General features: G+C 37.8%; 1 protein-coding gene across 1 annotated transcript in view; it reads right to left on the reverse strand.

Annotated features, from left to right (window-relative positions):
* Positions 1 to 1,615: 1,615 nt before the first annotated feature.
* lrrc4ba (leucine rich repeat containing 4Ba) overlaps positions 1,616 to 24,027 on the reverse strand; it is a 33,661-nt gene continuing 11,249 nt past the window's right edge. Inside the window, exons 2-3 of the mRNA XM_030141754.1 lie at positions 7,707 to 8,242; positions 1,616 to 4,462 (exon numbers count right to left, since the gene is read on the reverse strand). Coding sequence (XP_029997614.1) covers positions 2,504 to 4,462; positions 7,707 to 7,952 — 2,205 coding nt within the window. The 5' untranslated portion in view covers positions 7,953 to 8,242 and the 3' untranslated portion in view covers positions 1,616 to 2,503. The remainder of the gene's footprint in view (positions 4,463 to 7,706; positions 8,243 to 24,027) is intronic.

Consider the following 24,027-nt stretch of genomic DNA (forward strand, 5'->3'; position numbering starts at 1 on the left):
TGTGTAGTCATGGCAACGAGGTGTTGACTTAGCGCAATTGCACTCTGAGCACTGTGATGGCGATGACATTCAGGAAAGCACAGAGCGAGTGTGATTGAGCTTGTAAACCAGAGCAGGGCCTTTCCTGTCCCCTGTGCAGAAAAAAAGGACCCAGTGCTGACCATTTCACATTCGCTATGTCTCATCTCAAGCAGAGCCAAAGGGATACAAAAAGTGATACCACAATTAAAGTTGATTATAACAAAAAGAAAAAAAAAAGCCACCAATTTTCACAGACTTCAACTGCCATTTTATGTGCCAGGTTTTTTAATTTTCAAAGTGACCTCTGCTAACAGAACATCTCTCATAATTATAACCAGTGTAATTAGCTAATTATAATAACAATAACAATATTACAATAAAGATAACACTTGATTTAAAAAAACTGAAAATAATCAAACTAGATAAAAACCCAAAATGAAAAACACTTATCATAATAGATTTGTTTTTTAAAAGAGATCTATAAGGTTCTATATTTTTTCATTTAATTGTCCTTTTTCTTTAGAAAAAAACATCACCCATGACTGTATACTGACTGTATGTCACCTTAGTCTTTCTCCATCACTGAACAAGCTTCGCTTACCTTTAAAAATGCTTGGCAATGCCTGTCATCCATTTAGCTCCCTGCTGTCATGAAATCCACTCATACACGATAACACTGAGATACAGTTGTGAAATAATCCTCTGCAAAGGAGCAGTCTTCATCAAAAGTTCATGTCCTGTCCTTAATGCGTGATAACATGAGGGGTCCTGACTGCTTGAGACATCAGATCAGACAAGTCAGTGAGGGCTGGATTGAGGAAGCCATTTTGAGGGCCAGGTTATTTCCTGCTGATGCTTGTAGAGTTCACGTAGTATCGCACTGAGTCCATCCCACTGATGATCATTAGCTGAAGTGTCCAACGGGATCAATCATAAAACAACTTCAGTGTCATATACAAATGAAAAAGATGTACTTCTCAACTATTTGTAGGCACAAGTAGTAATAATAATAGTCATGTAAATGATAATAATGATAACATGTCATATTGTCATTGTAATAAATCTTACATTATACTGAAAATGAATGTTGAGCAAATGTAAAATTTGTTTTTTGAAAGCATGTTAAATTAGCAGCTTTTCAGGAGGTCAACATGTTGTAGCAACATATTGTTAACACAAAAAGCTAATGCTTGTTATCATTATTAGCATTATGGTCATTATTATTAATACTATAGCTATACGGTATACCAAATGATGAAGACCTGTAGTCATATTTTATACTTTTGCAGATCTCCCTCCTCCAGTGACCCTGTTTATGTAAATGCAACAGGAGAGGGAAAACACTTTGTGTGGCTACAAAAAAGTCGAGACCAAAATAATGTCACTCCAACACTTTTCCGGATTTTCGTTTTAGCTCTTTCTCAACTGATGCCACTTCCCAAAACGTGTCCTTTCTGCAGCACAGTCAGAGCAGCCATCTTGTTCCAAGATGAGAAAAGTTGTAAAGGAGGGCCACTACAACAACCACTGTGTGTATTTCTTTTTTATATATATACATATATATATTTATATATATATATATGTATATATATAAATATATATATATTCTTTAAATGTTGTAGTTCCAGAAGCTTGATAAAGATTCTTTATAATTTATTTCTTTGAATGAAAATATATTTACGGTATATATAATATGTACTTTCAGTCCTTTTTAATTTCTCATTGTCCTTTACACCAAAAGATTATTATTCTCTTTATAACGCTCTCTGTCATTCCTTCATCAAAAAGAGTAGCCAGTAAGGTGTGAAAAAGGTGAAAAAGTGAGAGTGAAAAACATATTTGTTGTTGTTCTGTCTCCCTGCAAAATATTAGCCCTGGACAGAATCACTGCACTGTATTATGCTTTTTCTGTTCTGTTATAGTGCTTCCTGGAAACCTGGGACCGTACAGCTCACCCAAACCATTGTTTGTTATTCCGTGTCTCTGCCAAACACTAATCTGACAACATGTTCAATGGCCAGTATTATGTTTCCCTCCAAATATATACACTGAATGTGTCTGGAAATATTTTAAGCAGTCTAGATGAAACCTAAAAAAGGTTTATGTGTATATTATTCAGGTTTCTGATGATGTTGTGGTCACAAATGAAAGAGCTGACATGATCATGGGCTTTGGCAAAGACTACAGCAGATTGTAACTGGATGACTCTGATGTTTGTGGTTTACAGCATATGTTTGTCTGATTTAGCTGATGCAGATGTATGTGCAGATGCCACTGGTGGGACTGATTAGATATTGTACTCTATCATCTTCAGCTTTCCTATCTGCTTCTTTCTGTCGACAGATTGACAACGCAAGTGGCTGTGAAATTTCATCTTTTCTGGAATGTCCAGTAGGCTACAATCAGTCTTATATATTCTGTCCCACAGATTCTTTCTGTCTCACTGTCCTTTTTTACCTCTTACTTTCACTCTCACTTTTACTCAGATTTGAGTCTCTTGCACATTTTCTTTGGAGCCACTTTTAAAAAGCAGTGGCTCATTCTGGCCTTTCCCCATCAGGCCTTTCAGTGAACTGTGAAGACCCAACTGGGGCAGGGGCACAGGAGAGGGAAGGGTGCCACCTGTGGGTGTTCCCCCACTGGTGGCGGTTGGAACCTGGGAACAGGATATGGATGTGCTCTGAGACTGTGAGCAAGGTGAGGGGTTGTTGTTGTTGTTCAAGCCAGAACCTGTTCCCATACCCAGACCCATCATGTTGTTGTTGAAGTGATGTGTTTTGTAGTAGTGGTTGAGGTGCTCAGATCGAGCCAAGTTTGGCAAGTTGACTATCTCTGGATGGTGCAGCCTGAGGCTCTGTCCCCCTCCTATTCCACTGCTTCCACTCTGTGTTACAGTAGAGCCTCCTGAGATACCGCTGCCCCGAGCGCTGGCCCCGGCACCCAGCTCATCCTCCACATTGATGATCTCGATGGCACGAGCAGGGCCGTGGTGTTTATGCAGCTGGTGCTGCTTTCTTAGCTTGTAGAAGACCACAAGCATCACTGCAGCCATGAAAGTAATAGCTACAAAGCAGCCAATGATGATCTTGGTGGTCTTCATCACATCATCCAGGCCTGAGAATCCTGGTTCAGTGATGGGCACAGTGAAAGTGGGTCGGGTAGCCCGAGGAGAAGAGGAGGACCAGCCAGCTGACAGAGAAGACACAGTGGTGGAAACACCGTCTGGCAGCAGGTGCCCTGATGGAGTAGGGCCTGGGTGCACGCCAATGAAGGTCTCATTGATGATAACTATTGCAGGTTCTTCCTCCCCAGTGGGCTCCACTGTTTCCACTGTGACTGTTGTAAAGTAGGTGTAGTTGAGACTGGCATCAGCAGCAGTGACATTGAGGACAGCAGTTGCTGTGGTGTTGCCAGCAGCATTAGTAACCATGCAGGTGTACTGGCCTGTGTCCCGCAGGGTGACATTAGTGAAGTTGAGTGTGCCATCATGAAGGACAGATATTCGAACCCTGTAAGAGCCATGGGTCATTAGGGTGCCATTAGGGGTGATCCAGTTGACAGATGTTGTAGAGGTGCTTGTGCGACACTTCAGCTCAGCAGCCATACCCTCTGTCACATTTAGGTCTGTAGGTGGCTCCACAATAACAGGCGCATAGCAGGTAAAGTGGCTCTGGTCAAGCTCTCCAATGTACTTGCCCTTTAAGAAGGGGGGAGCATGGCAGCGGGCACAGCAGGTGGTGTTACTGGGTACTGTCTCTTTTAGCCACCAACTAAGCCAAAGCACATCACAGTTGCACACCCAGGGGTTGTGGTTGAGGTGCACCCTCTCCAGCTGGTGAAGGGGTGTGAAGAGGTCATGGGGCAAAGAGTGCAGGGAGTTATGGGATAGGTTGAGCTCTTCCAGGTTTTTCAGGTCATCAAAAGCATTACGCTCAATGACGGACACCTGTGAATGCATGAGCCACAGTTTGCGAAGAGACACTAGGCCCTGGAAAGAGCCTGGTCGAATGATCTCCAGCCGGTTTCCTGATAGCTCCAGCTCCTCTAAACGCACAAGAGCCGTCAGTTTGGGAATGTCTTTCAGTCCACACATGCCCAGGTTCAGATACCGTAGATTGATGAGGCCCACAAATGCTGCATCAGAGATGAAATCCAGCTTCTTGAGCTCACCAAGGTCCAGGCGACGAAGCGAGGGCACGCGGTGGAAGGCATAGCCTGGCAGAGTCTCAATTGGGTTGTTGCGCAGCCATAGCTCCCGCAGCTTACTGAGGTACTCAAAGGCATGTGATGGCACCAGTGTGAGGCGGTTGTCAAAGAGCTCCAGTGTGTTGAGGTTGGGGAGGCCATTGAATGCTCCAACTTCTATCTGACGAATCTGATTCTTGGAAAGCTGGAGGATCTCAAGATGCCTCAAGTGCTTGAAAGTATCTGACTTGATGACCTGAGGGGACAGATAATAATAATAAAGTTATTGTACAGCACAAAAAGTAGTACCGCAAAGTTGATGAATTGATTGCAAAGATGTGCAACCTAAGTCTATCTGAACTTGCTACTATAGGTGAATTTAAAGCTATTTTAAAAGAGTGTGAAATCAATTAGCTTGGCCAATGTAACTGTTTTTGACTTGCACAAATGATTGTTTTGTCACTATCAGTTGTAAGTTTTTGTATTATGTGTTGATTATGTCTTTTCTTTCAGAAACTGTGTGTGATGCTGCTTTCCTTGGTCAGGTCACTCTTGAAAAAGAGATTTGCAATCTCAATTAGGCTTTTTTTTTTTACCTAGTTTAATAAAGGATATATATGTGGGAGGTTCCTTTTGAAAATGAGATGAACGGCTCACAAATAATCTAAAAAACATTATTTCTCACACTTTCAGAACTTAAATTTATAAATGAAATATACAAGATAGAGTTATTGTTAATAATTATGATTAATTATTATTATGATGATGCCTATATTTTAAATAGCTCCAATGCTGACAAATGGACCTGAGTTAAAGTGGCTGGGATGAGATGAACCAAAGAATATGTGCAAAATAGTGAATGAATTATTTAATGGCATAAACATGGCTAAGTGTGTGTTTAAATAAACAAACCATAAAAATGAATAATTAATTCCTCTGCTCTCTTAAAAAGATAACATCAGTCAGGTGATTCTAACACAGTCACACTGATATATATATATGTATATATATATATATATATATATATATATATATATATATATATAGAGAGAGAGAGAGAGAGAGAGAGAGAGAGAGAGAGAGAGAGAGAGAGAGAGAGAGAGAATAAAATTGTGACTCTCCATTAAAACTACTAACCAGTTATGGTTGTCTTGTTTTATGGTGTTCACAGCTAGTTAATAGATTAAAAAGTATCTTAAGACCAAGGTTGAAGTTCAGAGATGCTCAGTGTTCACAGCACTTCTTAAAGAGTATTGATGACATTTCATTTGTAGTTCAGTTGTGATTCTAAACTTTCATATGACAAAAAAAAGACCTGAAAAAACATTTAGTCTACATCTCTAAGCTATGTATGTATGCAAATCTGTCATATTTCTAACCTTGCCCGTATTTCAGTGCTTTTCAAACACTTGTTTTATTGAGACTCATGGGACTTTTTCCCGATGTGCTATAATCTCTTGCTAGAAAAGCTGATAAAAATGTTGAACTACTCACAAACAGAAGCGTCTCCAAAAATTTCACCATTTAAGTGAAAACTATGAAATACATTAGAATATCTATGGGGAAAAAAATCTAGTGTATTGTTCTGAAATCCATCTTACAAATGAGCAACTAAAAGCTTTTTTTCCCCTTTTTTGTAGGAAGCCTGGACAGGGCACATGAGCATCAGTGCAGTCCAACTGGAGCTCATTTGGTGAGAAGTCAAAGACACACAGCCAGCGAGTGCAACTAAAAGCCCCTTAAATCTCTGACTGTTTGAGATATGTGTGGCCAAAGCCCTCTGTGAGTCGCACAGAGACTCCTGGAGTCAGGCCATTGCCTGTCTTCTGTATGTAGAGCAAAAAGGGGGGGGAGGGGGCGCAATAGCCAAAGAGGAGGGAGAGAGTGTGAGGGGTTGGGATTGTTAAGAGGGGGTGGGAGCTGTCAAGGCTTTACTCTCAGGGTACTCAGTGAAGGAAAAAATAAGCCAGAGAATCTAGGATGCCTTCAGGTGTTAAAACATTTTTAGATTTTTAATCATTTCAAGTGGGGCTGCAGGATACAACAAACCGAATCGGAATGTGTAGGCTAAAAATGAAATGAATATTTTTATTGCTTTATTTTTTCAATGTAACCAGCATCTCTTAAGACCCTACACATCCCTTCATGTGGCGTGATGTCCCATTTGTGCTCTGTTAACATCGCATAATTTAATTTAATAAGATGTTTTCTCTGGAGAGAAGGAGGCATCGGACTGCTCTTCCCAACATACAGAGCAATTTGACATAATCAGAGATGCACTGGATGGTTTTAACAATGTTTAGGAAACAGTTTGCTTTTCATTAGACCAGATAAAATGTGGTGGAAATGAATTTCAAATCACAAAAGAACAAAGCACTGTCAGCAATAAGAGGATAGATCCAATTACTTTAAATGCTTCTGCAAAGAGTAAAATCAACCCACTCTGTTTATAAATATAGAGATTTGTGTGCTTTGTATCGATGGTCTGTGGTTAAATGATCTTCCCTTCTAGCTGTAAGGCCACAAAATGCTGTCTAGGGACTGTAGATAAATTGGTAATGCATACAAAAGGCAGCGAGGTGTCATGAAATATGCCTTGCTTTCAATTCATAAAATATTCCCTCAGTTCAGCAGAGGCTTAAGAGCTTTCTTTCTACCATTATTACCACTTACTTTTATGTCTTTTCTCAAAACCTAAGTTTCTTCAAGACAACCTGTATCAACAAGTTAATCCTAATGTCCACAACTGGCAGCAAATGCAAATGTTCTCTCTAACAGCATTCACAAGCAAGAAAAACACATGTAAGCATGTTTGTGTGCAAGCACTGACACAATCTGTACAGACTGTATCTTCTGTACAGAATTTGTCTCTTGACACCAATAATGATAAAAACTAGCTTCCATCATAATAAATTAAATCAATACTTTATATTAAGATGTGTCAATAGGCTAGAGCCTAAAGGATCAATGCAAATACTGACATGTAAAACTAATAAACTGTGTTTTCACTGTTTGCTTGATTTATGTTGTGCTGCAGCCGTAAATATAAATGAAACAAAACTGGACCTCCATTCGGTCATCACTATATAAATAAAAACAGTATTTAACCAAATCAATAATATTCTCAGAAAATCATTAAATCACATCACTTGATGTAACTTAAAGTGATCAGTCACTATGATACATGCCTATATATTTTTAGAATTACAGTATGGATTGTATTGCCACAGGATTATTTGTATCTACATGTCAGTGTTTTGTTGGGTTGTAAGCTATTGTAGCAGGTTTCTGTAACTGCTTTAATCATGACTACTTTCAGCATGTTGTGTTGTCAGTTTTTTTGTTCGTTTTTTTTTTTTTTTTTTTTGCATATTTGCCATACGTTGCCATGTCTTAAGCTCCCTCCACCACTGATAATTTTCATCTTCTGTCCATTTTGATGCTTTCTGTATGAAATGAACAACAAAAATGAAGCAATTAATTTCTTGGCAAATATTTACCTGTATTGAGTTCTCCTGCAGGTTGAGGTATCGTGTGTTGACTGATATGCTTTCTGGCACCTCCTCCAGGTTTTGCCTGGTGCAGATCACTCGGCTGGCCTGGTTGGAACAGGTGCACAGGGAGGGGCAGGATGAGGCGGCTCCCACCAACTCCGGCCCAGGGAGGAGGAGCCGCAGTAGCAGCTGGGCCAATAGAAAGAGGAAGGGGGAAGGGCCGGGAAGGCAGGTCAGCGTGGTGATGCGCATGGCAACTGGAACATGACCCTACCCTTTAATCCGAAGGTACAGGTGAGTAGACTCCACTCTGGTGGATTTGAGAGAAAGGGTCTAATTTCCCTTTGGTCCTCTAGTGGCAATTTGTTCTTTCTAATTCTGCATCCTCTGAGATGTTTTTTGTCCTCTGTCGATCTCTGTGTTGTCTCCTCTTGTTTTTTGAACATAGAAATATGCAGATAAACAGATGTTATTTCCTTTTTCTCGGGTGTTGTCTGGGGATTTGAGTGAGGCTTTTTGTGAAGTGAAGAACCCAGGAGTTACTGTGGAAGAACAAAAGAGAGAGAGAGAGAGAAAAAAGATATTAAAGACAGAGCACAGACTGCACTTCATGTTTCACCAACACAGAATGAATAGAACAAATAATAGGCAGACATCTACAGTATAGCTTATCATGGGAGGGACTGTCGAAAAATCTTTAAGAAGCATTAGAACTTCTGTGTCACTGCTCATATCAAATCCTACATAATCCTTGAGCAGACATTTTGTCAGAATCAAATTCTTGCACCAAGGGCAGGTAGAGGCGGATTTCTGTAATTAAGGGTTCAAGGTACGGATTCAGAAATAAACACGCAGTCTAAAATAGGACAACAACGTATGTCTGCTTTTCCAGGACCGTGTGCAGGATGTGATATGAATAAATAAGATCATTTTTGAAACACTCTTATAATTGCCAAAGCTTCACACACATTCATGCAACAATCAAGAAATCATATAATGTTTTACAGATAGAACAGACATGGCATCTCTGGGGTTTGTACCCAAAAAGAAAAAAAGGTTTGATTTTATCACTGAAAACTAAACTTTCACGATCAAAATAAATTGTTTTGCTCTGTGGATGGGAAGGTCTGTCTTTTTGTAACTCAGTTATTTTGGTCAAGACTATTTGTTTGTTTGTTTTTTTGTCCTGACAATTATGCTCCCCCCTGGGATTAATCCTACTGACTTCCTTAATATTTCTTTCATGGCATCACCAGCAGATCAATATTTTGATTTATCCAGTTGAATAACACTAACTGACAGTAACTTTATTTATCCTCTAAGGTACATATTTGTAGCTTTGGGTGAGACACCTCAATAACTGTCTTAAACTGTCATTTTTGTCCTAAATATATAAATATAAAGCGTATAAAATTCACATACCTCACTCATGTATGATATTGCATGTACAAAATGAATTAGACAGAAAGTACGTATAGAGATACAAAGATGGCAGCAGCGTAAAAGCTTCAAAAGTGGTGTGGTTATGATGTAAACAGTTGCAAATTAAAAAGCAAATTGAAAATATATCTTAAACTATGTGAATTATTTATTAAAACGCCCTCTAAAATCTTGCAATATCCTTATTTTCAATAATGATTTTAACATGAAGCAAGAATCTTATGAGAGACCAGGTTAGATGATGGTAAAATAAATAAATAGATAAATAAATAAATCCTGTTGTGGGCAGCAGCAGGGTATAAGAGATGCAAGAAGTAAGTTAGAGGTTTCTGTGGTCTAATTTATAAACTAATTACACCTAAATACAATAATTAATACAACAATGAAATACTCATATGCCTTTATAAGCAGTTCGATAAACTCATATACTTAACAGCAGTGAGTCCAAGAACCTAAGAGACAATACTTAACTTAATTCAGTAAGCACGGTCACATTTTGCTGTAGACATGGTGGTGGGACTGAAATGCTAATTTGATTCCAATAGCACTGCATGCTCTAGGGGCCAGAGAATGCTAGCGAATAGTGCAGTCTACATTTAACACTAATAGATGGCCAGCTCAAGTCAGGCTCCAGCAACCTGCACCCCCCCTTTTCCCCTCTGCAGGTTACTTAGACCTGAATAACCTTAAATAAGGGCATCCAGCAATCTAGATACGGTTATTAATGATGATGGTTGTAATGATGGGACTTTGACACGCAAACTCATTTGACACGCTGAGCATCCTTACTTGGCACAGTAAGAAAGGCGACAGGGGGAAGAAAGAGAGATAGAGAATGAGAAGGGGAGAAGGATTATTAATCTGATAGATGACTGTATGGCTGCGGGCAGAGAAGGGAATTATCAACACTACAGTAATAGATGAATACTGAACAGCTGCAGAGAGCGGACCGAGGGAGAGAGAAGAAAGACCGAAAGAGAGGAGATAGAGTTGGAGACAGATGGAGGGAAGGTTGAATGAAAGGAATGATGAGGGATAAAGACCCAGAAAGAGGTATAAATAGTGGGAAGAGCAAAAAAGAAATCAGTAGTAAAAGAAGATGAAAAAAAGTGGAGAAGGGAAGAGTTACATTAATATTAATAATCTCTCACTCAGAAAGAGAGAAAGAGAGAGAGAGAGAGAGAAAGGAGGGGGGCTCAATAGAGAGATGAATATAAAACAGACAGAGATAGAGGGAGGGGAATGACAACACAGAGACGCATATAAAACAGAGAGCGACACAGAGATGGAGGCAAAAGACAATAGAGAAGGATGAATATGAAACAGGTGGAAATGTGTAGAAAGAGAGAGAGAAAGGTTTCTTTTGTAAGGGCTGGATGAGTAGGAGGCGAGGTGGGGTTGGATGGGTGAAGGTAAGATTGATCAATAATGCGTATGCAGTAGTTCAATGACATTAAAACACAGGCAAGGACACTATGATAAATCATATCGGCAGCAGCATCTCTGGTCGTGGCTGACATGACACAGAACCGGACACCAGTGGTATAGTGCAACATCAGGCAACATTCAAGCCAGACAGCAGTCTGCTTGGCTGCAATTTCTCATCATTTGTATCCAGAAATGGAGGCGCTGATGGATAAAGAGGCACTCAGATATTATTTTTGGATAGGCTCTCACCTTTTTTTTTTAATTTTCAGCCACATTTTCTATTTTTTTTTTTTTCCCTTGCCTGTGAGAACTAAGTGGCAGAGCTATTTCAGGTAGGCAGCATCTGAGAGAAGGCGAAAAGGTGCAAAAAAAAAGAGAGTTGGGCGGGCTAAGGCTGAGGTTAAGATGGTGGCTCAGATGTTGGCAGGCGAGATGGTGAGCAAGAGTCCATAGCAAAGACTGAGACTAGTTGGAGGTGACAGCTGGTTAGAGGCTGGTTGATTGTATTCTGCCTCACCGCTGTCACTATCCGCACGTTACAACAGTCTCTACCTGTAACTCTCCATCCTTATCCTCTCTCTCTTGCGTCTACCTTTCTCGATTTCCCCTGACATCTTTCTTTTCCTATCTCCCATTTCCTTTTATCAAAGAAGGAACACTCTCTTCCTTTCTGCAAACTCTCCTGCAAGCTCATTCAATGCCCCCCTGTTATTCCCTCTTTCCTCCCTACTTGGCCAACTCCATATTTCCCCCCGTGTTGTTCGCTGTAGTGACCAGTTGTGGGGGTAAACACTGCGGTGACCTTGCAGTTTGATGAGCGATTAACCTGCTACAATGATGCATATTAACCCCTAACCCCCCCTCATTCTGTTTCCACCACACATAAACACACTGCAGCTTCCTTTCCCCCTTTTTGCTCTGTCTCTCTCTGCATTCAAATCTTAGCCAACAGAGTTACCATGGTTACCTATTCACTACAGTCTCCCACTCTGTCCAGCTGTATCCCACCAATTCCACATCCTCCCCACTCCTCGTCTGCCTCCTCCCTCATTAGCACCCTATACACACTCATATACAAATGGCACGAAGCAAACATGAGTGTGAATGACATCAACACTTGAAAAACATGAGGACAGCCACAGCGGACCACAGAGCTGCTTTAGCAATGCCGCTGCTGATGAAGTGATTTACAGTGAAGCAGAATGTACTTTAATTTGTCCGGTGTGTCGCCACAATTGACAAGCGACCACAAATCACAGGTGCAAAGGTCAGGGTCATTTTTTTTCTCCGAGTTACGATGCAGTGACAAATTAAAACTTAGGTTAACTGACATTTTAGTGAGTAAAAAACAAATTAAATACATACAACAATCTAATGATGGGGATCATGCTTAGGCAGGTTTAAATCTCAGGTACTCAGATGTACGCTATTACAGTGAATACTAATGCTTACTGCTGGTTCTGCTATCACAACATCTTGCATGACAACAGTGTACTTTTTTTTTTTTTTACTACAAATTGATATGACAATAAAATTACAGTACATGAAATAGTCAAATTAGTTCCACCTTGGCAGCAAAGTTTTCCCTAGAGTAGATTAACAGTTAAATAAAATCTTTTCTCCTACGCTGCTCAAAAATATTAAATACACAAGATATTCTGTTTTGTTAAAATATTACAACCTACAGGAACATGCAAGAATACATCAAATTAAAATGTAGATGTTCATCATTTTACACATACAGCCTTTCCCTGTGATTCACACTGACATATTTGATATTTTAAGGTCTTGGCAAGAATGTAAAACAAAGTTTTGTGGATCTGAGCAATGCTTGGTTTCCATTATGAATTTTTCATGCTGGCCTGGTCAAAGGCTCCGCAGGGTTAAAGAGGTTAAAAGACCCTATCTTCATGTTTTTGATCCTAGGCGCAATGGTGTATTCTGTGAAGACTATTTCATAAAGATTTATGTCTGCCTCTAAAGGTTGGGTAATTGAGTTTGAATACTTTTATCCTCTGGAACATGTCTGCCTGTAACCACAGCACCATCATGTCAGAACGAAGGGTTAAAGGAAGAAAGAAAGAAAGAAAGAAAGGAAGAAAGGAGGAAAGAAAGAAAGAAAGAAAGAAAGAAAGAAAGAAAGAAAGAAAGAAAGAAGAAAGAAAGAAAGAAAGAAAGAAAGAAAGAAAGAAAGTGCTGTAATATATTGGGGGGGGGGGGTTTGGCTATTGTCCTCAGGCTGGGGACTACAGCAGGATACCAGCCATGTTGGCTAAAGCTGCCCCTGTTTACTGTTACTGATACAGTTAATTAATTGGGATTGTCCACGATACAATAAACTAAACTAAACTAAACTAGAAGTACTCGGAGAGCGCAGACCTCTGCCAAGGCAGATCAGTGGGCCCCTACGTGCCCCCGCCCCCGATCATCACCAAAATTTAATCATTTGTTCCTTGTGCCAATATCAACATTTCCTGAAATTTTCATCCAAATCCATCCATAACTTTTTGAGTTATCTTGCACATGGACAGACAGACAGACAAACAGACAAACCAACGCTGGCAAAAACAGAACCTCCTTGGCGCAGGTAATAACTAAAGAGAGAGAGAGAGAGAGAGAGAGAGAGAGAGAAAGAAAGAAAGAAAGAAAGAAAGAAAGAAAGAAAGAAAGAAAGAAATCAGTGTAGGAGTGTAGGAGTGTGTCTTTGTCCATAACACAAGCAGCTGCAGACAGAACCACAGGCAGTAGAGACAGGTCATCATTAGAGTTTAGTACCTAACTAGTAATTGACCCATGTGACAGATAAACAGAACTTTTTTTTTTTTTTTTTTTTTTTAATAAATAACCAGAAAGATGTGCTGACAGGCCCAAAATTCAAACGGTGTACGGACAGGAGTAGACTCTTTCTTACCACTGTACTGCCTGCAGATCAGCGCAGAAGCCCATCAATAATGACTTGACACACACTAAGATGGCAGGTCTTACAGCCATGAAAAAAAGCTCATTATTTCAGTTGCATGCCCCTATGAAGACAGTGGAAAAACTGTTTTCCTATCATTTCTGAGACAAGTAAATCATTTCAAATAATAACCTGAGACAGGATTCATGCCAAACTACGAAATACTGAGTGTAACACAGCTTCTGATCCTGTTATATTAAAGCCAGCATGATCTGTGACAGCTGCTGATCCAGTCAATTAACTCAATCAATGTAATCAATTTACTTGTGATTAAAATTCAGTTAGCGGTGGTCCAGCTCTAATTTCATGAATATGATCATGTTTTTCTGATCAATATCAATACTGTTTAATAAAATGGCCTGGAGCTCCATATGTGAACATTTTAATGCAAATTTCTAAACAGGTTCCAATTTTCTTTGAGTTTTGATATAATTTTCTGGAAACTTTTCGTGCCATGTGTCCTGCAATGAAGCTGTTTCAGAAGCTTTATCATCCCAAGAAAAACAAAATTGTTTGAAATTGGCTGCCTCAATCTAAACATCATCACTATCAGTATTAACAGCCCGTAAAAACAATACCAATAAAAAACGATTTTGATACAAACTTGTAGAATATGCAGTGCACAGTCTGCCTGTAAGTAGAAACAATGCTTGTGGTTTAACTGTTTACAACTGTCAGGGAATTACTGTAGAGGGGTGATGAAGAGGGCAAGTGTAAGGACCCAGATCCACTTCCTACTGCCTCGTTCACTCCAACCCTTCTGTCTCCTGCTTCAGTATGAATGCCAACAGCGACGAGAGAATGACTCCTCACAAACTGACACAGTCTTGGCACCTTTAGGCATCGCTATGGGGCGAAGTCTCTGGGGAAATATGTAGTCCTTGAACATAAGATCATCCTCTCTTTTCCGTCTTTGTTGAGACTCTCTTTAAAGCCCCTCCAACTCTATTTTTAAAGGACTAAAATGCATTTATGGAAGCCTGTCCCTATGGCCAATTTACCAGGTCAGTGGCTGCACAAAATGAAAACCAAAATCATCCATGTGTCTCTGAACGATGCAGTTTTCACTCCAAACACTTTTAAGGTAAATTATAAAAAAAAAAAAAAAAAATATATATATATATATATATATATATATATATATATATATATATATATACGTGTCTACAAAAACTTCAAACAAGTTCTATTTAAATGAGTTTGTCGATATAACAGATGTGATTAAAACAAAAAGCTGGGTTCACTTACAGTTTCCTTAGAAAGTGAAAATGGCCTAAGACGGCTGAGGTTGTATGAATGTATTTTATAAATAATGTATTAACTCTGAATACATTGGAAGCTCAGTCTCTTGCTGTGTGAACATTTTTGCATGTTAGTCTCCTTTCTCTCTACTAGGGATGTAACAATTACCGGTATAACAATAAATCGCAGTAAAATTGCAAACGGTTAGTATTACCGTATAATTTTTAATTCTCAAGGTTACCCATGTTTGATTACCGCACTTTTAAGGGAAAAAAACCCTATGCAAAGATCTGCTTTTATGTCAAATATTTGAGTATAGTTTTAATTTATTACCATTTTGATTTTCTATGCCTAATATTTGGAACCAATATTCACTTTTAAAGTCTTTGAAAAGGTTTGTTAAGTATCTGTGTCTTATTTATGCAATAAAGTATATACATTTTTCAAATCGGATTTTATATTTTTGTGTGTGTGTGTGTTTTCTGTCCTTTTATGTTTTTATAGTAGGTTAAAGTGAAAAAACAATAGACAGATAATATAGATGAAGTTGTGCAGAAAACAAAGATCCCAAACTTGGGTATAGTAAACATTTGTTTATATAGTATATAAAGGCCAAATCAAAAGGACTGAAAAATGGACAAAATAGACTCAGACCAGTAAGGGTTAATATTTGAATGTTTCTGCAACAGAAGGTACATTGTGCCGATTTATTTATTTATTTATTTATTTTTATTTCAAAATACAACTTGGTTAAATTATTTCAGTGTGTGTATTAGTACTTTTTGAACATTTTGAGCACAATTTCAACAATACCGCAATAATAATTACCGTGATAATTTTAGTCACAATAACAATAGTATGAAATTTTCATAACATTACATCCCTACTCCCTACTTATGTTTCCAGTCTGATCTCTTCTTTGAAATATCAAATAAAAGCAAAAAATAAATAAATAAATGCTCCAAAGGCAAATCAGAAGTACTTCAGGTGTAAATGATTGAGTGCTGTCTTAAATGTACCCAGTTTTCTCATTAAAAACCATTTGACCACCAGACAACAGTCCTCTAAATAGCAAATCATGCTCAATCTGAATTTCTTGAAGTGATTCATATTTCCAAAGAGGCTATCTCCTCCAGTGAACTGCATTTAAACACAAAGCACCAAACCAAATCAGTCTCATCTCAGTGCTTCTTATTAGAAGGGAATATGACGGACCACAATACAATCAAGTTAGAGGCTGCAGTGAGGTCTTTCACTTTCCCAGACGTTCATTTCTCCAGGCCTTCCTGGGCTGAGACAGAGCTGCTCTATCACAAGTGTGATCTCAGAGTTACACAGCTCATGAGAAGACAAATTTAGGATATGATAAATCAGCGCTAATATGATTATCCTCAGTGTCTGCTGGTTAACATGAAACAACCACTAAATTATCACTTAGCAGGTGCTCTGTACTCAGCCGATAAACCTTTGTTTGTCCCAGCCAAGGAAAGAAGCAGCTCATGCAGAATAACACACAGAGGCCAATCTAAATATAAACCACAGCACCGAAGCTTTTGAAAAGAACCGTTCACATATAAACTATACAGTAATTTGTTTAAACATCCGTCTACAGTCATGTCAGATGGTAATCCTGCCATAGAGACAGTTGCAATATAATCAGCCTATTATAATCCCATCCAGACTTTCCACAGTCTGCTACCAACCACCATTAATTTTTAGCCCAGTCTGCTCATCTAGCCTCATTTTTCCTTTACACTCAGCTCCATCCTGGTCCCAGGGTAGTCTATCACACTTAAAGCTTACACTCTTCACAGGCACTTATAAACATTTAAAGCATTTGACTAACCGCCAGGCAAAATTGACTTTGGGATGAAAGACCGAGGGGCTTTTAAAAAAATGAAAAGGGGGAACTCTACATCAGGACACAGAAGCTTTAATTTAATGGAAAACAAAAAAAAAAAGCTGTTTTATTCTGCAGAAGTAGCCGAGTCACGCACAGGGTTTTCTCTTTTTAATGATCACAAGGGTGGGGGTTAGAAGTGGGAATACGGGGCTACGACAGGAGGTCCTTGTGAATAGTTTTTAAATGTTGAGTAGAGGGGGGATGCTGCTGGGTTGTATTGTGCGAAATGGAAAAGAGGAAGCCCCACGCTCCCCCACTTCCTTTCCTCCACTGCTGTATGCACCCTCCCACCCCTTGGCTCTGAAAGAAGCTGGACGAGCGCTGGCCTTGCTGGTGAATGAAACTCTGACGTCACTTGCCCACACACACATACCAACTGAAACACTGTAAGCAGTGTGACTAATAGTGTACTAACGTCCTTTGTGTTGTCTCACTTATACCTGATTCATGTCTGCCTCCCAGGGGAAGGGGCCCCCCAGGTTATTGAAATATTAAGAGACATTAGATGTTAGCGCAGGTAAATCAATGATGCCAGTCGATAACACCCCCCTCAACAGGGATTTAAGGACAGGGATGTGTTATGCCAGCATGCAACCAGATTCAGGTGAAAACGCTATCATTGTACTTGATATTGATTTTTTGTTCCTGGTATCTCACACAGTGATTTCCCACAAGTGTATGTTTATGCAGAAACAGATTTGAGTCTGCCCTCCTATTGACTCAATCTGTGTTTGATAACTGATATCATTAAACGGCTGTTATGTTGTAGTGGGTTTGACTGGGAAGGGAAGCTGGGGCAACTTGTTTCCAGGTGTGAAATCTAAATATTACTGATGAATAAACCCTAAGAATACATGAACGCGCTGAAGAAGTGTATCTGCATGATGCTCATTTTAATCAGAGATAGGTTTTAATATAAAAGAGATGATCCTTGACCTTTGGTTGGTAGGAGTGTAAGAAAATATCGGTTCTGCAATATATCGTGATATTTCCTTCCATGAAACTGTATCGATAATAAAAAGTACTGTATAGATATTTTTAGGTATTTATTCAAATGGAGATATGGCGGAGGTTCATGTTTTTGTTTTTTATTATTCTTGAGGGAATCCTGCGAGTTCTTTCATTTCTATATTCACGTGGGTATTTTATTTTGGTGTTTGTATACTAAAAAGGAGTATTGTGATTTGGCAGGTCATGCATGTAGTTTTTTTTAAACTGATAACACTGTTTTGTTAAATAATGGTTATTTCAATCATCATAAAAGCACTTTTAATGTCTGACAGAGGCAGATGTTAGTTTCTTTGTTGGGATCACACAAATATAATGTTATGATGTTGGATGATTCAGGGACTGGGCATTATGCATTCTTTTCACAACCAATAGAATATAAACATTTGAACAGGATCTTAAACTGTAATGTCTGTAAACATCTTTTTTTTTTTTTCATTTATTTGTGAGTATGTGTGTTTTTGTACTTGTACATTTATTTTTATTTATCTGTAAAAAAAAAAAAAAAATTTAGTTTCTACAGAGGAAAGTTTTGTGATATAGCCTAGTATTAAATCCTGTTCTGATCAAATAAAAATTGGTTTAGTATTTGTGAATGTTTCTGCTTTAATTCAATTTTCCCAGGAAATAATATCTTACAAGAAGAAACAAAACAAACAAAAAATACTGCCTTGTTAACAGTATCATGATATATCGTGATATCGTATCATGGTCCTAATATTGTTATTTGTATCGTATTGCCAGATTCTGGCCAATACACACCCCTTTTGGTTGGGTTTAAACTTTCGTCCCATTAAAATAACTTGTATGTATCTTTATTTAGGTAGGACAGTGCACATTAATGAACACATTTATACATTCCATTTCAGTATAAACATGTAAATATGCCGGAGTTAGCGTCAGTGCTAATTTTCATCTGCAGTCCCCACTTCATAAATAAATAAAAAAAATGCATAAACTTTCTCCTTCTCAACTCATCATACTGCATTTTGAAAATAAAACCTCAAATTTAGCACTATCATCACAACACATTAATTAACACACAGGGGTAAAGCAGTAACTGTGTGGTTAAGATACACTACATGGGCCCAAATGCAGAGAATAGCTGATTGGATTTCTGGCTGGGTGGAAAAATTCATGTTCATAAACTTGATGGAAGCAGATGCCAAAACCACTGTAACATGTGAATCTAAAAATCGATCAAAAAGCACAGATGGAAGTGTTGAAGGGTGTATAGCTGTCTCTGAGCTATTTCTACAATAAGAGAATGCTCATATCATCCTGTCTTTGTTGTGTCCATTCATGCATATGAACACTGAAAAAATATTTAGAACGTATAGGAAAAGAAGGACATGTTGTGTTGGAAATATTTGGTAAAGTATTAAGTATGTGTGTAACAGCATCAATTATTTCACAGCAATGTGGGTATGTAGATGATATTGTGTATTGTTTGTTATAATTACACAAAATCTGTTCATTTTATTTTCATTTCTTTTGGTTAATACCTGACATTATGGGCCTCTGAGTCAATATGTGGAACTTTTAATTTGAGTCAGTTCCCCAACGAGCAATTTACAGTGTGACACTGCCCGCTAGAACTCCAGTTTTCACGCCTTTACCTCTTCCCTTTTGTTCTGGATCTCTATGAGAGAGGTAAGCAGCTCTACAGTCTGAGAACATTTTTGGTTTAGCCTCTGCTAATTTAACCCTTTCATGCATACTGGTCACTACAGTGGACAACTATTCTAGAGCTGGTCTCTTGTATATTCATGGGTTTTGTTGTTCTTTTTGTTTTGTTTTGTTTTTTTTTTGTACACATATCTTTATTAAAGTTTTAAGATTTTTTCTGACATGAACTGGTAACATTATGTAGATCTCTCCTGAGCATAAACCCCCAGAATCACAAGCCCTCCCCATAGTTTTCACACAATTTATCAGTAAATACATGTTTCTGTGTGTCAAAAATTAAACATGTGGTGTCCAGCTGAGTGGACATTTTTGCAACTTCATGAAAAATAGGTTCATAAGATTTTTTTTTTTTTTTCATTATTATTTTTTTAATGTATTTCTTAAATTTTTTAATTATTTTTATTTCATTTTTTTTTTTTAGTTTTCAGGAGAAAATTTTCAATCGTATTGTTTTTTCATGCCTAAAGAGGAATAAAAACACTCAGGAAAAATTTTTGATTAAGGTTCTCATAATTTGTGCATGAAAAGGTTAATTTTTAAATGAACTGGCTGGTTCAAACTGTATGAGGTGCGCTCATGATGTGCTGAAACACATTTCCGTATCATTTGGTTTGTGCAGGGGCATTTTTTATGGAGGTCGCTGACCGGAGCTTTTTGTGTCTTATGCCACTTTTGTCAGGAGTCGAAAAACAATAAACGAAGACTGCCTCCAAAGTCGTACGTGCGGGTCTCATCCTTAAAAAACACAACGCATAGTCCAACACCACCGGTTACATGTGTATCTTATTTCATGAAGTGGAGTAACTTCTGGTACATTGTGTGTGTGTGTGTGTGTGTGTGTGTGTGTGTGTGTGTGTCAGGGTTATTATAGGTTATTATTAACGAAAACGAATGAAATGACGAAAACTAGAATTGAAAAAACATTTTCGTGAACTGAAATAAATAAAAAACGAAATTAAAAGAAAAAAATGATAACTAATTGAAACTGTATTGTGTGTTTACAAAACTAACTAAAACATAAAAATTATGGATAAAATTCCCTTCGTTTTCGTCTTCGTCAATGTCGGATTGATAAGAAACTGATTTATTTAGCTTGAGCAATTTTGGCTAGCGGCACCATACAACACTTCACTGTTGGTCACTTGTGGTTTCCAGTCGTCTTCTGGTCCCCACTCTACCTGGAAACATGGAGACTAAAGTTGGGAGAAAGCAGCAGAGTCCTGTCTGGGATTTATTTGAATACGATGACAGAGAAGAAGAGAAAAGAGACGACAAAACTAACATTAATACTAAAAGTAAGCATTTAGAAAAAAACAAAAACTAATAAAAACTAGCAAATCTGCTCTAAAAACTAATCAAAGCTAACTGAATTAGAGGAAAAAAAGTCAAAACTAAATAAAAGTAAACTAGAATGAACTAGAAGCACTCGGAGAGCGCAGACCTCCGCCAAGGCTGATCAGTGGCCCCCCGTGGGCCCCCCCACCCCCGATCACCACCAAAATTTAATCATTTCTTCCTTATCCCATTTCCAACAAACCCTGAAAATTTCATCCAAATCTGTCCATAACTTTTTGAGTTATGTTGCACACTAACGGACAGACAAACATACAAACCCGGGCAAAAACATAACCTCCTTGGCGGAGGTAAAAATCCAAAACTATTAGAACCTTGGTGTGTGTGTGTGTGTGTGTGTGTGTGTGTGTGTGTGTGTGTGTGTCAAGGTTACTATAGGTTATTATTAACAAAAACGAATGAAATGATGAAAACTAGAATTGAAAAAACATTTTCGTGAACTGAAATAAATAAAAACTAAATTAAAAGAAAAAAAACGATTACTAACTGAAGCTGTATTGTGTGTTTACAAAACTAACTAAAACGTATAAAAATTATGGATAAAATTCCCTTCATTTTTGTCTTTGCCAATGTCGGATTGATACGAAAGCGATTTATTTCGCTTGAGCAATTTTAGCTAGTGGCACCATACGACACTTCACTGTTTGTCACTTGTGGTTTCCAGTCGTCTTCTGGTCCCCACTCTACCTGGAAACATGGAGACTAAAGTTGGGAGAAAGCAGCAGAGTCCTGTCTGGGATTTATTTGAATACGATGACAGAGAAGAAGAGAAAAGAGACGACAAAACTAACATTAATACTAAAACTAAGCATTTAGAAAAAAACGAAAACTAATAAAAACTAGCAAATCTGCTCTAAAAACTAATCAAAGCTAACTGAATTAGAGGGGAAAAAAAAGTCAAAACTAAATAAAACTTAACTATAATGAAAAATCCGAAACTATTAGAACCTTGGTGTGTGTAGGTGTGTGTGTGTGTGTGTTTCCTGGAATGGCTATGGATAGGTCGCAGTGACCTGGCACAAGGCAGAGTGATTGGTGTGAGAGGATGTTCCCACCAACACATTCCCAAAACAATGAATGCATCAGATGGTTACTTCCTCTTATGGTTACAATACTGTCCGATCACCCCTGTATAAAAACCCCTGTCGAATAAAGAACGGGAGATTTTCCCAGACGCGAGTTCCCGAGGCGTGTCTTACTTCTTTATTTTCTCCACAACAGTCGACCTTTGAATCTGAAAACATCTGTTCAACTCGCTGATTCACTCATTGTCGGAAATCCATTATAATCCCAATGTATTTTGATGTTGATATATGCAACTCATTTATGATCATCACAAAGCACATATTGCAAAGCATGCACTTTTTAATCACTTGACAGCCCTATTAAAAATACATCTATTACAATATTTGTTAAGGTACATACATATTTTGGTATTTTTTTACAGCAACAGAGAAACAGAGAGGTGATGATATGCAGCAAAGGGCCTTGGTTGTATTCGAGCCCAGGCTGCTGGAATTTTATTTTCATTGACTTTTTTATGTAACAAATGGGATGGTACAGATGTTATATAGACTATTTTTTTCCAATATTTTTTATATTGATCAGGGTGTAGTTCAGGCCTGGCTTCGTTTGATGAGGGAGAACATTTTAACACCTTGTTTTCTTCTTTTCGAAAAACAATTTCCACTGCATTTTAGAAAATAAAATCACAATCTTTTATGATCAAATATCAGTGCGTGTATTGTGATGCATCATTTATTGTGATCTCAATAAAAAATTGCTCACAGAGAATTGAGAATTGGTAGCAGATGTTGCACAGTCCAGTTGGCGGTTACAGAACATCTGAGCGTGTGATCTTTAAAATCAAAATTCATTGGTCATTTCTGTTCACACACCTTCACTGACACTTCAATTTTAAACGGAAAAGGTGAAATTTATAAGTCTCAGTTACTTGGGATTCTTCTAAACAACTAAAGTGCATTATAATTAGGGGTGTAAGAAAATATCGGTTCTGCAATATGTCGCGATATTTCATTTCACAAAACTGTATCGATATTAAAAAGTACTGTATCGATATTTTTAGGTATTTATTCAAATGCAGACATTGTGGAGGTTCCTTTTTGGGTTTTTTTGTTTTTCTTTTTTGTTTATATTTTATTTCTTATTTTTCAACACTCTTTTATTATCCCTTTCATGCATGAATTATGAGAACCTTAATCATGATTTTTCCCCCATTTTAATTCCTCTTTAGGCATGAAGAAAAAAAACAAAAAAAAAGCAAACAAAAAAAAAAAAAAAAACAATGCGACTGACAACTTTTTATGAACCTATTTTTCATGGAGTAGCAAAAATGTCCACTCAATTGGATATGATGCGCTTAATTTTTGAAGCCAAGAAATGTGTATTTACTGGTATACTGTGAAAACTATGAAATAAAAACACTTTTAATGCTGCTAATCTGATGTTTTCTCATATGTAAACATACTCTAATACTACTTATTACTCACTTCATGGGGATAATATGGAAAAATACCCAGTTTGTTAAAGACAAAATGATAATTACAGTCTAATAACAATTGATTTACACTCAAATGTGTTACTGCAGATCAGGTTTATCAAGAACAGCAAAGTTACATGATGCATAAGTGTCCACTGTGTTGGCTGATATGGAACTAAAACAGCAAAACCCATGAATATACAAGAGAACAGCTGGAGAATAACTGTCCACTGGAGTGACCACTGTGCATGAAAGGGTTAAAAAATATTACTTCCTTTGTTGGGATTGCACAAAAATAATGTTATGATATTAGTTCTGAACTAATAGAATATGAACAGTTGAACAGGATCTTAAACTGTAACGTCTGTAAAACAGGATTTAAGTTTTAACACAGGAAAAGTTTGTGATATAGGATTAGATCCTGTTGGGATCAAATAAAAATGTGTTTAGTATGTGACCATATTTCAGGTGTAATTCAATTCTTCTAGGAAATAATCATTTAAAAAAAAGAAACAAACAAAAAATTGCCTTTTTAACAGTATCATGATATATTGTGATATATTGTATTGCTATCCTAGTATTGTGATTTATATCGTATCTCCAGATTCTTGCCGATACACAGCCCTAATTATGATGGATTACAAATGATTTTGTACCCACCAATATTTCCTACACAGGGCTACACTTATGTAAACTATAATTTCATCCAGATCTGATCAGTTTTCTCATCGCCATGTTTTCATTACATTACATCATTATTTGTAATTATATTGATAATACTACTAAATACACTTTTACTGTTCTT

Source organism: Sphaeramia orbicularis, chromosome 8 (genome assembly GCF_902148855.1).
Source record: "Sphaeramia orbicularis chromosome 8, fSphaOr1.1, whole genome shotgun sequence".
Taxonomy (NCBI): Eukaryota; Metazoa; Chordata; class Actinopteri; order Kurtiformes; family Apogonidae; genus Sphaeramia; species Sphaeramia orbicularis.